Source organism: Bufo gargarizans, chromosome 6, assembly GCF_014858855.1.
Source record: "Bufo gargarizans isolate SCDJY-AF-19 chromosome 6, ASM1485885v1, whole genome shotgun sequence".
In the NCBI taxonomy this organism is placed as follows: domain Eukaryota; kingdom Metazoa; phylum Chordata; class Amphibia; order Anura; family Bufonidae; genus Bufo; species Bufo gargarizans.
In genome coordinates, this window is record NC_058085.1 from 344,209,597 (window position 1) to 344,226,275 (window position 16,679).

Genomic DNA, 16,679 nt, shown 5'->3' on the forward strand with positions numbered 1-16,679 from the left:
CCACAGTGGGTCCTTCTAAGCTTCTGGGCCTGCAGTTAAAGACCCAATCGGGGAATTTCAGACTCTCTGCTATCGCCTTCCACAGCGGTCAGCAACTTCCGGCACCCCATCTGCTGTGAAACTACAACTCTCAGCATGCACACTCCCATAGAAATGAATGAAGCATGCTGGGAATTGTAGTCTCACAACAGCTGGAGTGCCCAAGGTTGCGGACCCCTGGCCTACCAGTAACAACATCCTATAGTCCATCCATCTGCCGTGTGGGCGAAGGGTAAGTATCCGTCTGACCACTTACCTTGACTATTTATTACATATATAACATTAGAATGGGATGTCTCATTCCCTTTAAACCTCTGATCTAACCACACCTTATAATTAGGTGCATTTATGTAGTGCCAACCCCTTTCATCCCACATCACTTTTTGCAAAGGGCAGCAGCCACCTAATGCCCAGCGAGGCAGGAGGCTCCTCCAGGTGGGGTGATCCCACAGGCCAGCCCTCTGCAGTGGGACCTCCTGCCTGCTGCTCCCTCCTTGCTCTTGTTGTGACAGCTCTGCAGTCAGCCAGTCCTGCAAAGGAAAGGTGATCTGATGGCAAGGCCTGTGCACACCCAGAGAGGCTGCATTGTGTGCATGTAGGGCAGGGGCTGGCTCTTTAAGAACAGGACACATTTTTTTTGCTCTCTCTCTCTCTCCTTCTGCTTTTCTCATATGTATTCTTTCCAGTGTGGAGCTGCTTGAAAGGATGAATAATGACCTCCTCTTTCTGCAACCCAGGGTTATTATTATAGCAAGGGAAAGCCTCCATGGGACTGGGCTTCTGCTGCTGAAGACATGGGCTATGTACACACAGCAGAGACCCTGAGAGCCTGCTCAGATCCATCCTAGAGGAATCCCCAGCTCCTGCAGCAGCAGCAGCCAGGCCCCTGTGTCCTTCTCCATCATCCACAGCCACTGACCTCCTGTCAACTGGGATCTTCCATGTAGAGAAGAAAAAAAACTGAGTCCACCCACATGCATGCACCGTTAAATAGGCAAGTCTCATGTGCATCTCTCAGTGAGACTGCAGCAGGCACAGGCTGAGCAAGGAGCAGCAGAGCTGATGGAAGAACCGAAGGGTGAGTGCTGCCTCTGCCTGCGAGTGTTAACCCTCCCTTGCTCTGGACTGGGGAGATCACTCCACAGCTCAACTTTTGTTTGTTTCCCTTTTCCTGTGCCTTTGGTACATTGTTTCATGGAAACCTTCAGCCCTGTAGCCGGGGAGTTCAAGGTTGTGTCCTGTTACTGTGTGGAAAAGTTTTCAATGGATTTTGTATCATGGGGACCATAGGGGGTTAACTAACTGTAGCTTGTAGATGATGGTGGTACTAGTAGTATCTGGTGCTTATGTAGTAACAGTCAGTATTGTATCATGACTGGTACATATTTTGACATAATAGTGTGACCTGTACTATGTGTATTGTAGTTTATTTATTACTGTAGCTTGTATAGTATGTTTCATATTCACTATATTATCTTGTGGTTAATAGTGTGACCTGTACTATGTGTAGTTTATTTATTACTGCTGTAGCTTGTATAGTTCATATTCACTATATTATCCTATGTGGTTAATATTATGACCTACTATGTGTGTGTATATATTACTGTATAATATTCACTATATAGTATCCCATTTGGCTAAGAGTATGACCTGAATTTATTGCTGTAGCTTGTATAGTATGTTTCATATTCACTATATTATCCTATGGGGTAATGTTGTGAAATTATAAAAAAAAAATATATACTGCACTTATATAGCGCTACTATATTTCGCAGCGCTTTACAGACCTTAGTATCCAACTGTCCCCAATGGGGCTCACAGTCTACGGTCCCTATCAATAGGGTCTTTGGAGTGTGGGAGGAAACCTACGCAAACACGGGGAGAACATACAAACTCCATGCAGATGTTGTCCTTGGTCAGATTCACACCTAGGACCCCAGCGCTGCGAGGCACCAGTGCTAACCCCTGAGCGTGTGTGTGTGTACACCGTATAATATTGACTATAGTATCCAATTTGGTTAGGAGTATGATCTGAATGATGTGTGTTGTAGCTTCTATCAAACCATTTAATATTCAGTATAACCACCTATCGCATGACCTGCATTATGGTTATTATTTATAACAGCTTGTATATTACACATACCGTTCAGTATGTGATAAATAGTATGACCTAGACTTTATTGTATTTACTACATATACTGCAGACATTAAGTTTTCAGCCATTGGGGAACTAGACTTCCCAGCATGCCATGACAGCCGCATGCTTCGGCCATTGATTACTTCTACTCCTGTAAGCGTCCAGCACCAGTGCTCCTAGACAACATTACTGCATGTGGAGTTTGTCAGTAGGACGAGCCCTCTAAATGATGGCATCTACCTGACACCCTGCCCCTAGTACTATCTTAGTGGGTATGCCAGTGCCCGCTAAACTGCCCCCCATTCTTCCCTGTGCACTGTTGGGGCAGCTCAGCTGATTCTATTGCACCTTTTAGTTAAGCGTTATCTGGTGGGCACCCTTAAGAAATCAATCTCTAGTAATGGAGCTTCTTTCTAAGGGCTTGTTCACACGACCGTATGTATTTTGCGGTCCGCAAAAAATATGGATGACGTCCGTGTGCCTTCAGTATTTTGTGGAAAGGAACAGCTATAGAACAGTGCTATGCTTGTCCGTAATGCGGACAATAATAGGACATGTTCTATTAATTTTTTTGTGGAACGGAAATATGGACATACGGAATGCACACCTTCCGTGTTACCTTCCGTGTTTTTTGTGGCCCTATTGAAATGAATAGTTCCGTATACAGCCCGCAAACAAACGGCACTCACTTGGAAAGAAAATACGTTTGTGTGCATGAGCCCTAACGAGCTGAGTAACAATCCCTTTTCCTAGGACATATGTTAAGGATTCGTCCTTTTTACCCATGGTTTAATCTATTAATGTAATACTTGTATAGCGCCAACATATTCCGCAGCGCTGTACAGAGAACGCACTTTGAATTTACTCCCAATGATCCTCCTCCCTGTGGTGGTCAATGGCCGGACATGTGTCCCGTTGCCTGGAGGTGTCAGGAGACGAAGCGGCATGGCACCTTTCTACGGACATTGGTGTTATGTATTCGCAATAGGCTACCGATGGCTGTGATGAGACAACTATCTATATATATTTCACACACCGATAGAAAGTCAATGTAGCAAAGTGTTTTTAGAATGAGGCTTCGTTCACCTCACCGTTCAGCCTTTACGTTCTCCTGCCCCGTTTAGGGGCAAGAAAACGGAAAGGACGGATTCGGCACATAACGGAGCCTACGGGCCCTATAGACTATAGTGGGGTCCGTTAGGTTTCTGCTCAGAAGAAGATTTTGGAGCGGAGACAAAAGTTGTGCATGCGGGACTTTTGTCTCCGCTTCAAAAATCTTCTTCTGAGCGGAAACCTAACGGACCCCATTATAGTCTATGGGGCCCGTGGACTCTGTTCGGCTCAGTTGTATGCCGAATACGTCCTTTCCGTTTTCCTGCCCCTAGACGGGGCAGGAGAACGGAAAGGCTGTACGGTGATGTGAACGTAGCCTTAGGATGGGAAGGTTGCAGAGTGCCTGCAGATGTTGTCCCTGCTCAGAATCAAACTTGTGAGAAAAAGCTTCAAGGCTGTGTGACCACAGGGCCGCTTTCACACCGCCCTACTATGTCCACATATTATAGCTGCAAGACCTGCCTCCCACCACTGCTGGAGCAGGACCCTATGGTGATCCGAACCAAGAAGGGGGCAGAGATTAGCAGCTGCGATACAGATGCTAAAATGCGACCATATTGCTGCTTTCTCTGAGTTCAGTCATAGTACGTACTCTGGAGATCTCGATGCCTCGTGCACACGACCGTATTTTCGGTCCGCGTCCGATCTGCATTTTTTGCGGATCTCGCATGGATCTATTCGTTTCTATCGGTTTGCATATCCGTTGCGGAAATTATGTCCATTTGGCGGACAAGAATAGGCATTTTTTACAGCTGGGCCTGTGAAAATCGCGGGAGGTATTTTGGGGATCCACAATTCGTGGACCATAAAACGGATACGGTCTTGTGCAGAAAGCCTAAAGCAGAGATAATGTACGTAGGTTGTATGCGGAAACCTAGACCCCCATCTTCCAGGTCCTGCCCCACAGGAACATTCTCGGATCCATGATAGCGAGTTGTTATTATGTCCAGTATGAAGGCAGAAACTTAGGAATCTGCTGAGCGTGGAATTTCTAACCCCAGCAACACTGTGTCCTGGAGCTGTCACTATGTTTTCAGTCGGCCCAGACAGGAAGTCTCTCTCTCTGTGTCAGGTGTCTCTGCTCTTTTTTGTCTTTGTGCAGCAGTCATGCATCAGGTAGATCAGCAATGTACGGCATGTCACCCTGGTACATGTGTGACTTACCCTTCTGAATAGTGAGCGGGGGAGGGGGATCTAATCGTCCTGGGGTGATGCTGCAAGTTCTGTTTATCATTCTTTTTCAGAAAGATTTCACCTTGCTGTGCAGTAAGATAGCGCTAGGCAGAAAACAGATCTGCCCTCCACAGAGTTCTATGGTGTAGCCAGAAGTCAATGATTAAAATCCCCCCCCCCCCCAAAAAAAAAGTCCTTGGGATCCCCCTAATAATTCTCTCCTAGTACTTTGTAGAAAGACCTCGATTTGTCAATTCCAAAATTCTATCCCTGCACCAGGAGGAACAGGATGAACAGATCTAGTTAAAAGTCAAGACTGTTGCAAAATTGTAGCCATGATAGACTTTTTTCAATTCTCATCGCTTGCATCTGTGGGGTCAGTTAGAATAGCTCTTCGAGGTTCGCTCAAGAACGAAATGACTGTGCGGAGCGCGGTTTTGTGGGTAGGTCTCTGCGTGTAAGTGTCATTTCTTGTTAGTAGGTGAACCACATGGTTGGGAAGGCGACTTTATTTCCTGCAAGCAAAGGTCGCAGGTTTCCGTGACCGTTGACTGCACAATTTTCCATCAGTTCTCCTGCATCAAAGCTGCAGATGTGAAGGGGTGAAATGTGCTGCAGAATCCACACGTGACCCGTCCAGATGTGTTGTGTAAACCTGCTATGCCTGGCCTTAGTCTCCTACTGACCTAGTGGCTCCAAATATTGGATATTGTCGCCGACCACTCTGCAATATAGTGCCCTAGAGTGAAAGCGTTAGCATAAGTAGCACCCAAAGTAAGGTTTCTAGATAAGTAGACCGCTCTAAAACTAGATCATGGTGGGGGCAAAGAAATGGCGCCCCCCCCGCCTTGCTCATGCTATATTGCAGCCCTATTTGTTAACCTGTCCCTGACGGTACTCAATGTGCCAAGGCACTGCTCCACCACACGGGAGAATTGCATTGCGAACGCTGGTGGATGCAAGAACTAAAAATCTTAAAGGGGACCTGTCGCCTCTCCTGACCTCTCTGTTATAGTAAGTACTTGTATTCCCCGTGTAATAATAACTCGTATAATAATATTCTCATATCTCTATGTTGTGGCATTCCGCAGTCTGCAATGAAGGTCTAGATGGGCGTTACCAGTTGGGGTTTTGTCCCTGCTCTGTCAATCATACTGCCAGTATGGATTGGATAGTGGCAGACGGTGCAGGGACACACTACTTGCATTCCCCATGTAATAACTATTCTGCAACTTCTATTCTATATAGTTTGCAATGAAGGTCCAGATGGGTGTTACCAGTAAGGGGTAACTGGTAACGCCCTTCTGGACCTTCATTGCAAACTCTATAGAATAGAAGTTGCAGAATGGTTATTACATGGGGAATGCAAGTAGTTAATAAAACAGACCTGTCAGCGGAGGGGACAGGTCCTTTTTTAAGAGGAGAATCTTTACTGTGCCCCCTTGGCTTCCATATCTAGTGCGGCAGAATTGCTTTTGATGAACAACCAGACCTCTTATGCGAAGTGCAACCAGAGCAAACACTCTTTTATGGTTTTTGCATGGACCCACAGGCTAGAGCCTTTACTCCGAGCACAGGATGACCGAGGGCGACGGAACTAAAAAGAATTCCGGCTAATTTTATTACGACTTTTTAATTTGACGTCTATTCCAGTACACGAGGCACGTGCTCTTACTTGATGCATAACAAATTGGGGAGCCTCGTGACCTGGCATCAGTAGAAGCATTAGGTATACGGTGAGCATTCTAGGTGTTTCTGGAATTTGCTAAGAGGTGCAACGTCACCCGGTACCTTGTAATTTCCCAATAATGATAACGTATATGGCATCATATTGCGCCATTCACTAAATTACATTGGCAAGCCTTCCTCATTACTAGGAGGGACGACTGGTGCATTGATGGATGTCTTTTGGTGTATGATGACTGCCATATGTTTTGGTTACTGTTGGGTTGCTCACTGCGAGCTCCGTCTCAGGAGCCTAGAGGCAAAATAGTGTTTACTCCGGGGAGCGCTTTGTAAATCTCAAAAACACTTGGTAGCTATGAAACGAGAGCCTACGGGGAACAGCTAGAACAATTGTCTTATCTCCACTGTCCCTTGGCCATATGTTGGTTTCGCTAGAAACCATTCTCCAGGTGACTGTTATACAGGCACGAAAGGGACTAGGGGGGGGTAACGCATCTCAATAGAGTTCCTTGGTTTTTAAGGGTTTGGTTAAACAACCTATTTTAAATTTGACTTTTGGAGGTGGGGGGAATAGGACTATATAACTTGTGAGTCTCCAGGTGGACATGGTGGTGTGCAGAGTCCTTTTAAAGGATTTAACAGTAATAATTTTATTTTATTTTTTTATAAAATACTGGCCACAAGAGGTTAAAAATATAAAAAAAGAGTTATTACTCACCTCCTCTGATTTCCCAATCACAACCATTACAATGCTGCTTCAGTCCCCGGTGCTCTTCAGTTCCTGATCCTGGCTGGGGCAGATCACCGCTACAGTCAGTGATTAGCAGAGCAGGCTTTTCATGGCATTTCCAGAACATCGAGCCAGGACCAGGAAGTGAAGGGCAGCAGGGACTAGAAAAGTGGTGGGGGAATTGATGGAGGTGAGTAATGATTCTTCTTTTTTTTTTTTTTTTTTTTTTTTTTTTTTTTCTTTTGACCAACAGGGAAAGAGTTGCAGCAGAAAGGCCACTGTGATGGTGAGAGCGCATCAGCAAAAGGTTACCCCCCCCCCCTCCCCAAACTGTGATAGCTGCAGCAGTAAGGACCCCCCCCCCCCCCGAGCATTTAAATGGAGATAGCTGCATCAGAAGGGACATGCCCCCTGAGCTGTGATAGGCAGAGCTGCAACATAAAGGACCCCCCCGAGTTTCCAGCTTGAAGAGAATCTACCAGAGCAACTGGAGCAAATGAATGGGAAAAGCCCCAGATCCATTTTGGGTACAGGGCTGGTTCTTGTGTTTGGTTGTAGTATTATTTTATGCTGCATTGCTCTACAGAATCTTGCCATTTATATGCTGATTGCTGCTAGACATTTAGCTTTTTTATATATGATAACACTACTGATGACCATCAGGTTAATGAATGAACTGACTCACAGCCCACACCGGATACTCGTCTGTCTCATATCATGAATTACCAGCTAGTGTGAATGGTATTTATAGCAGTGCTCACGTGTTAGCAGCCAGATTGTGATAAAGGATACAGAAAAAAACCTCCAGGAACACCTGGAATCCAGGAGATGGCACTGAAACGCGTGGTGCTTACGTGGAGTGTGAGGAATGTAATACTGAGCAGTCTGTCTGGAGGAGCCGACATACATTTACTTGTCAGGCTGATGATTGATACTGGATTTATGAAGAAGAACCTGCAGCTGATGTGGTTTCCATACGATGTTACTGATGGTTGTGTCACTGGTATTTCCCTATTGTTCACTGCGCCGAAATGAGGAACCCTGGAAATAAAGGAAGTCAGGATGATACAAGAGTTTCCACTTCATCTTTCTACTGTTCATCCACTTACTTTACTGAAAAATTTGTCCTAAAACAGTGGCATGGCATGGGGTGGGGGGGACTGAATGGGCATGTCTGCCAGTGCACGCTGAGTGGTGGTATTCAAGTGAATGGGAGAAGCGCTGCAGTTACCAGTCCTGGCCACTGGATGGAGCTGTGTATTTCCTGGGCCTGCGGAGCTACCGAACCAGATCCCTGCCGATTTGGATATTGGTGACCTATTCAAAGGTCTTTTCACTTGTTCAGATGCACCCAAAAACTATTAACGGGATTATTTCGCTCCTCTTTTTTTTTTTTTTATAGAGTACTCCACTGATAAGCTGATCTCTCAGGCTGTCCTGCTGCTGATACTTTAAGTGATCAGCTGCAATCTGTGGGGGACCCTGGCAGCGCGTGTTCAATTTCCCTACAGCGCCACCACAGGGCAAATAGAGTATTGCACAGTTCTCTTTTTAAATCAGTAGGTCGTCTAAGTTAATGCATGTGGGGTCAGAAGTACACTTGATAGAAACTCTCTGGCTAGTACAGGCATCCTCAAACTGCGGCCCTCCCGATGTTGTAAAACTACAACTCCCACAATGCCCTGCTGTAGGCTGTTCGGGCATGCTGGGAGTTGTAGTTTTGCAACAGCTGGAGGGCCACAGTTTGAGGATGCCTGGGCTAGTAGATGACATTCTTAAATATAGGACAATACCTTTAATTCTATCTTGGACTTTGATGGCTGAGAAGGGAATAAACCACAGTGAGTTCTGGCCCAGGTGGCTGGAATTATGGAAGTGTCAGAGCGGTTGGTGCTCCACTGTTTCAGTAACTCCAATAGGGGTGAATGGGAGCAAAGCAAAGCAAACCGCATAGCACAGAAAGCTTTCCATAACGCTGGGTTCAGACCTGAGCGTTCTGAAAGGAGCGCTCTGTATGCGCGATTGTACCGGCGTTTGCAATCGCGCATACAGAGACAAGCGAACGCCCATTGTCGCGTGTTCCCGAAAGTCTATGTACGGGAACGCGCGACAAGACGCCCCAAAGAAGCTCATGTACTTCTTGGGGCGTCGGGCGTTTTACAGCGCGATCGTACGCGCTGTAAAACGCCCAGGTGAGAACCATTCCCATAGGGAATCATTGGTTTCTCCTTGTTGAGCGTTTTACAGCGCGTAGGAACGCGCTGTAAAACGCTCAGGTGTGAACCCAGCCAAACTCTGGAGCTAAGTCTGGTGCATTTCTTATACTTGTAGATGATCTTGCCAAGTGTAATAGGCAGTTGGCATGGAACCACTGAACCAACTTTGGACTATCTCAAAGGGCGTTAACCTGGCAGTCTCCTGGTTTTTACTCTTTAACCCCTATACAGGGATCTGGTCTTCACTGCAGGAAAACAACCAGGCCGCTACCTCCTGAGATGGTTCCGGTGTAGTTGGCTGCTGACCTACGGGGGTCAGAGACACTGATGCAAAGCGCCCTGAGGTATCAGAAAATACTCGTATTCCGGTAGCAGGCTGAGGTCAGGGCAGGTAACAAAGAAGCAATACAAGAAGCGGGCTAAAATCAGGGCAGGCGGTTTGAAGTCAGAGTTGTTTGTCAGGTAGGAGTTGGGTAAATGGGTAGCCAGAAATATCACAATTTAACTGATAACTAGAGACTAGGAACCTAGGCTCAGGCAAAGGAGTGGAACAAAGTACCCAGAATAAGGCCTCATGCACACGGCCGTTGCCAGTATTGGGGACCGCAAATATACGGGCACCGGCCGCGTGCACCCCGCATCACTGATGTGGACCCATTCGCTTGAATGGGTCTGCAATCCGGAAGGTCCAGTGCGGAACGGAAGCACTACGTTGTGGTTTCTCACCATGCTTCCACACTGCAAAAAATAGTTTATTTTTTGCAGTGTGGACAAATGACGGACTCATTAAAGTTGAATGGGTCTGGATCCGTCTGCGGAATTCACACGGATGTTGCCCGTGCATTGGGGACCGCAACCCAATGCACGGAACAGCCGAGCAACGGCCGTGTGCATGAGCCCTTAATAGCAGCTGGATAGAAAGCAAGAGGGAAGGTTAAACTTTGCAGTACCACAATGAATACTACACAAAAAAAGAGCGAGGATGTATCCCGACAAAAAATCTCATTCTATTCAATTCAAATGACCTAATCAATGCAGGCAAGAGCAAAAGGGGACAGGACACGAAGACCGAGCCACCGCGGGGCCCCACAACGTGGAGAATCACATCTGGGGTCGAGCGCAACCATGAACAGCAGGCAACAGAACAATTTTGGCAGAGGCTCCAGACACGGGAGTAGTTGCGGGTGCAAAATGCTGTTCCTTAATTATTAACAACTAACATGCTCTCGGTCTAGGCATCTAACATATGGATACTGTGGAGTATTGAAAGGACGGTGGAGTACTAACATAAAGATGACAATATACGGAATCGCTATAGCCACCCATCCCACCCTGCACAGGGTACCATGTTACCTACCCATATCGCTGCTGTCCACACACTGGCCACACACTTCCCCAAAGGCCTCAAGCTCGACACGTGTTTCGCCACGTAGGCTTCGTCAGGAGGTACAATGAATACTAGCCCCAATAGTATTTACACACAGGGCGAGTGGAGCCATGCCCGCCCAATATAGCGGGCAGCAGTGGACAAGGATTGCCAGCGTAACACTAAGCAGTAAGTAACATTTACATCATATTATCTCTGTTTATTTTAGTGTAATTTAAAGGCTGTAGACACCTCTGGGGCATTTTGTTACATTATTGTAACCTGATTTTAAAGGCTGTGGACTTCTTTGGAGCATTTTTATGTAAATTAGGCTACCTTCACATTAGCAGTTTTTTTTTATTTTTTTTGCGGATCTTCAAAAACGCTTCCATTACAATAATGCAACCGCATGCATCCGTCATGAACGGATCCGGTTGTATTATGTCTTCTATAGTCATGACTGCTCCGTCTTGAACACCATTGAAAGTCAATAGGGGACGGATCCGTTTTCTATTGTGCCAGAAAACGGATTCACCCTGACCCACTATGCAAGTCAGTGACGTCACTCCGGTCATCACATGATCCATCACATGGTAAAAGATCATGTGACGGACCATGTGATGACCGGAGTGACTTCACCACAGGTCCTTTGACTGCAATCGGCAAAGAAAGAGACAGAAGAGATGCCGACTACGCGAGCAAGTGGATTAAAGTGAGTTAAATTATTTTTTTATTTTATTTTTTTAACCCCTCCAGCGCTATTGTACTATGCATTCTGTATTCAGAATGCTATTATTTTCCCTTATAATCTACAGAACACCGATCCCAAGCCCGAACTTCTGTGAAGAAGTTTGGGTACCAAACATGCCGATTTTTCTCACGCGCGTGCAAAACGCATTACAATGTTTTGCACTCGCGTGGAAAAATCGCGCATGTTCCTGCAACGCACCCGCAACGCCCGTGTGAAACCAGCCTAAGGGCTCATGCACACAAAGGTATTTTCTTTCTGTGTCCGTTTGTGTGATTTATTTTTTATTTTATTTTTTCCTTCTTGCGGACAGTATCCGGAACCATTCATATCAACGGGTCTGCAAAAAAACAAAACGGAAGTTAGTGCATTCCGTTTACATATGTTCGTTCTGCAAAAGAATAGAACATGTCCTATTATTGTCCGCATTATGGACAAGGATAGGACTGTTCTATTAGGGGCCGGCTGTTCTGTTCCGCAAAATACGGAATGCACACTGACATCATCCGTGTGTGTGTTTTTTTTTTTTTTTGTTTTTTGTTTTGTGTTTTTTTTCGGATCATAAAATACATACGGTCGTGTGCATGAGCCCTAAATCTACTTCTCTCTTCTTATGTTTCTTCCAGACCTCATAAAATTCTAATATCAATTGGTCGCAGATGAACCTGGTTTGGATGTTGGGTCATAAATGTCTAATTACAATAATGGAGCGTAAGGAAGGAAATTATTCCGTCACTGGTTTTATTGTTGCGCTACCTATGGATGCAGGGAACTTGCTAAACAAACTGGTTCCCCAACTTGAACTTCCCAGAGAAGACCAACACCCCAGTCACCTAAGTTGGAATTTACTTTTTCCACATGTGAATACATTTCCTAATGTACTGTAGCCTCCTGACTAGGAAGTAGCCTGTCTGATGTAATCTGTTAATCTCTTCACTGGAACTGTGTCACGTGTAGTGCACATCCGCAATCGTAACGCCAGAGGCATAAGCTGGATCCCAATTTGAAGATTTGCTCCCAGATAGCATGTGCAGAGGTGTTGACTCCATTCAGTCTTCGTGGCTCGTGGGCTGTCTTCGCTGGACTTCTAGCCCCCCACCTATAAACAACTACCTGCATGGACGGGATCACAAATATCTCTGAAGCCAATGACGGGTCTCAGCGGTGACGTGTCCCCAAGGAACACATGACCCAGAAGTGACATCACTTGGAGAGGTGTCACTGCTGAGGCAGGTTGGCTGCAGCTGCGCACAAGAACCTGTCCATCCAGAAGTTTACAGGTGGGAATGGACCTTCGGTGAAGACAATCCTGGACCCGGAATCAGTAGGGAGCAGATAAGTATAGCTCTCTTAACAGGGGGACTTCTAAATAAATCCTGCACAACCCCCTTTAAGCACCAGGCCCTGGACGTGACTGCTACCTCTGCACCCCCCCATAGAGATTCTAAGGGTCATGGCTTCAATTTATAAAGAATCTATGATGGATTTGACATGATCTGTTATGTTCCAGTGTGAACAAGGCGTATGGTGCCTCCATGAGAACTCCTCCATAATACTACATGTGATGGCACATACCACAATTTTCTCATTTTTGTGAATTCTGTGAGGAACTAACCCTGTGCATCTCTGTTTAGAGTGAAGGCACGTGGACATACAGCCCTAGCATTTTATGACTGCAGAGATATACTATAATGTGGACGTGTGCATGTCCTTTTATGTAGCAGCTGCCTTGGAGATCAACGGAGCGCCACAAGTCTGGTTTCCCGAAACCCTCAGAGGTGGTAAATGATTGATGGAAGGAGGCCTTATCCGGCCATTCGATCCCGTGCAAATGCATTACACGCCGGACTGCTCAAAGGAAGTCCTATCAGATTCCTGTGTCTTACCTTACTGTTGTAATTAATTACAGATGAAATATATTTTAATATTAACTTGGAATTAAAAGGGTTGTCCAATTTTAGGGGGGTGGGGGGGAGGAGGAAAGACTAAAAAGGTGTCAATTTCTAAAATAACTAACAAAACAATCACGTCCTCTGTAGTCCCCCACTGAACCGTCGCTTGTCTCTGCTTAGAAGCTGCCCCCATGTGACTTACTGGATGGTCCCCTTTAAGCATTTCTCTGTGACGTGTAGTCATACCTGGCCTTATCAAAGCTTTAGATAACGTGTACCGCAGGGTGTGGGCAGATTATGTCTTGCTTACAAGGAACGAACACAACATTTCACACCACCAGAAAGGTAAGGGATGGAGAAGGTTTGTGATCCCTTATATTCAGTAGATACCTCAGCCAGGACTTTCTATAGGTAAGGATCAGATCTCACGGGTTTCCTTGTCCATTCCTCTATGCCAGGGATGCTCAACCTGCGGCCCTTCAGCTGTTGTAAAACTACAACACCCATCATACCCTGCTGATAGCTGTAGGCTGTTCGGGCATGCTGGGAGTTGTAGCTTTGCAACAGCTGGAGGGCCACAGGTTGAGTATGCCTGCTCTATGCAAAACTGTTCCATCAGCTCAAAAGAAACTCTCCAATCAGATAACTATACTATGCCTGAGGAGACCCGTTTTTTCGCCATGTAAACCCATCCCTCTGGTTTGTTTCCATCCTGTATGTAGCACTTCCTGTTCCTCTATCCAACCGAACCCATGATGCACTTCTCCTTCCTCTGCCTCCAGCCCCGCCCTATCAACGCCCACCTAGTTTATAGCCCCTCCCACTCAACTAGTTACATAGACACTCCCCTATCACCGCCCCGCCCATGGACATAACATCACAGGAAATAAGACCTGCATAGTCATGTGACCACAGCCCAGAAGATGGGAGCAATAAGGGTAAAATAAATACATTACAAATAATGGAAAATCCCTTTAAGGTTTTTGAGATGTCTTTCTGCACAGCATTTTTACAGAACTGAGGTCATCCTCCTCCCTTGGCTGTCCTGAATGACGGTGTTTTTCCTGTCGCAGTCTGGTTTTCATTTACTTGCTTGGTTTGCATACTTTTCCTCATGACCTAACCTCTTTTGATCTTTAGCTTTAATGTTCTGATGTAGCATTCCTAGATAGAGCTTTGTTATATGTTTATTTGTTCCGTGCTGATTGCAAGTCTTCGGGGCCCTGAGGCATCACGGCAAACCTCGCACTCTTGTGTTCGCTCCTCCTGGAGGATGCACATCTGGGATGAGGTACTTTCACACTAGCGTTTTAATAGCGGCTCAATACCGGGGAAAAAAAACTCTACAAAACACATTCTGTTCTGTTTGGTTGCGTTCCCAGACCGGAGAGCAAACCGCAACATGTTGTAGTTTGCTTTCCGACCTGGGATGCAGAGCAAGACTGATCCGGCATGACCCCCAATGCAAGTCAACAGGGACGGATCAGTTTTCTCTGACACAATAGAAAACAGATCCGTCCCCATTGACTTTCAATGGAGTTCACGACGGATCCTTCATGGCTATGTTAGAGATAATACAATTGGATCCGTTCATAACGGATGCAGACTGTTGTATTATCAGTAGCCGAAGCGTTTTTGCTGAACCCTGCCGGATCCAGTAAAAACGCTAGTGGGAAAGTCGCCTTAGAAAGGTTTGTTTTCTCTTAGCATGAATCAAGCACAAAAATATAACATATTGCATTGGAGTGCTGCCATCTTAGTTGTTTCTGAAGACTACTGAGAGTCTCCCTGGTTGTGTGTTTTCTATTTTTTCACAGTGCTCTTCAGATAGATATTTATGTATTGGAACTGTACTCGCGATCAGGAGCAGGAGCACTGCTGATGGACACAGTCAGGTTCCTGCCGCAACTGCAGGAAGCATCATTCTAATGCTTTACATGCAGTGGTCAATAGCCGCTCTGCCATCACCCCCACATGACGCGATCCCGGAGTGCCGATGGATTGTCATGATCTGCCTTGGTACACCTAAGACGGGGCCTAATAGGATGCTTGTCAGTGTTTCGCAAACAGGCATAATACACTGCAATGCAGAAGTATTGCAGTGTATTATGTCAGCAATCAAGTACCCTAGGGCAGTGTTTCCCAACCAGTGTGCCTCCAGCTGTTGTAAAACTACAACTCCCAGCATGCCCACACAGCCAAAGGCTGTGCAGGCATGCTGGGAGTTGTAGTTTTGCAACAGCTGGAGGCACACTGGTTGGGAAACACTGCCCTAGTGGACTAAAAAGTGCAAAAAAAAGTTTAATAAAATGTGAACAAATTATAAAAATAAAAAAATCAACAACTATCACCTTTTTTCTCCTTTTATACATTGGTTTATTATAAAATAAAAGACTAAAAAATTACACATAACTGGCAACACAATCAACTGTGTCCCTAATAACCCACTTAAGCAGCATTTCTAGACAAAAGAGAGAGAGGTTTAAAGGGGCACCCAATTTAACAAATATTGTACTAAATGTTGCACAAAGTACGCCAATGCAGACTCGGGCAAAGCTGGCTGCAACTATTACCCACATGATAACTTACTCCCACCATTTCTAAATGGGTTATATGGCACCAGGTTAGTTTGAACATTCTGTCCTTGGTGAGGGTTCCACTTAAATCCACCTAGGAAATCCAAAAGTCCAGGACTCCATGCAATGAAGTATAAGCTACTTGAGTTCATGCGCCAAATAAAGGAACACTGATTCCCATGCCTAAAATAATAAAATAAAAACCTGGAAAAAAAAATGGTATCATAAAAATGGTACCAATGAAAAATGTATTTACTTTATTTTCAATTTTTCAATTTTTTTTATTGTGCAAAAGTAGTAAAAGATTGACGTTGCGTTTTGACCATATGGAAGAGTGTCTCGCCACCCAGATAAAATCTTGTGAATCTTCCTGTGTGTGTGTGTGTGTTGTGTTTTTTTTTTTTTTTTTAATTGGTGTCAGTATTGTGCATTTCTACTGAAGGAGCTTGATCACTAAACGATTCTTTGGTAATCTAAGTTTGGTTTAGAACCATGGGGGGGCGCCGCCGCCGCCACTCCATGTGAAACAGGCCTTAATCTGCACTTGTAAGAGAAGAAGTTTGTGTGCCAAAGTAGCTTTTTTTTCCCCATAACAGGACAGATCCTGTCAAGTGCATTACAATCTCATAAATTTCACTTGGAAAGTTGTTTGCATAATTCAGAGACATGGAAATTTCGGGTTGACCCTGCGTGACACTATACTTGGTCTCGTTCACAAAACATAGTCTACATTTTTCAAACTAGCGCCTGGAACTCAATACTTTTGTAATTGCATGTAATTAAACATTTAGTATAGCCAGTGAGTTATTCAATAAAATATATATCTGTATAGCGCCACCTGCTGTTTGTTCTTTTCCTTACTTTTGGTCCGTCCCACTGAGCTGGTCGAATGTGCTCAGTTTAAATGTTTAACTATCGGACAGATGTTCCGTTAGAAGCTGTGGCAGTTACAGGGAGAGTACTGCAGCAGAAAGGACCCGTCCCCTGAACTGCCAGCCTGAAG

General features: G+C 45.4%; 1 protein-coding gene across 2 annotated transcripts in view; it reads left to right on the forward strand.

The window, feature by feature from the left end:
- Positions 1-586: 586 nt before the first annotated feature.
- ENTPD1 (ectonucleoside triphosphate diphosphohydrolase 1) overlaps positions 587-16,679 on the forward strand; it is an 80,076-nt gene continuing 63,983 nt past the window's right edge. Inside the window, exon 1 of one of the 2 annotated variants that reach the window (XM_044296602.1) lies at positions 587-1,117. In XM_044296602.1, the coding sequence (XP_044152537.1) occupies positions 1,102-1,117 (16 nt within the window). In that variant the 5' untranslated portion in view covers positions 587-1,101. Of the gene's footprint in view, positions 1,118-7,048; positions 7,069-16,679 lie in introns of those variants that run through there. The other variant, XM_044296603.1, reaches the window with a different exon arrangement.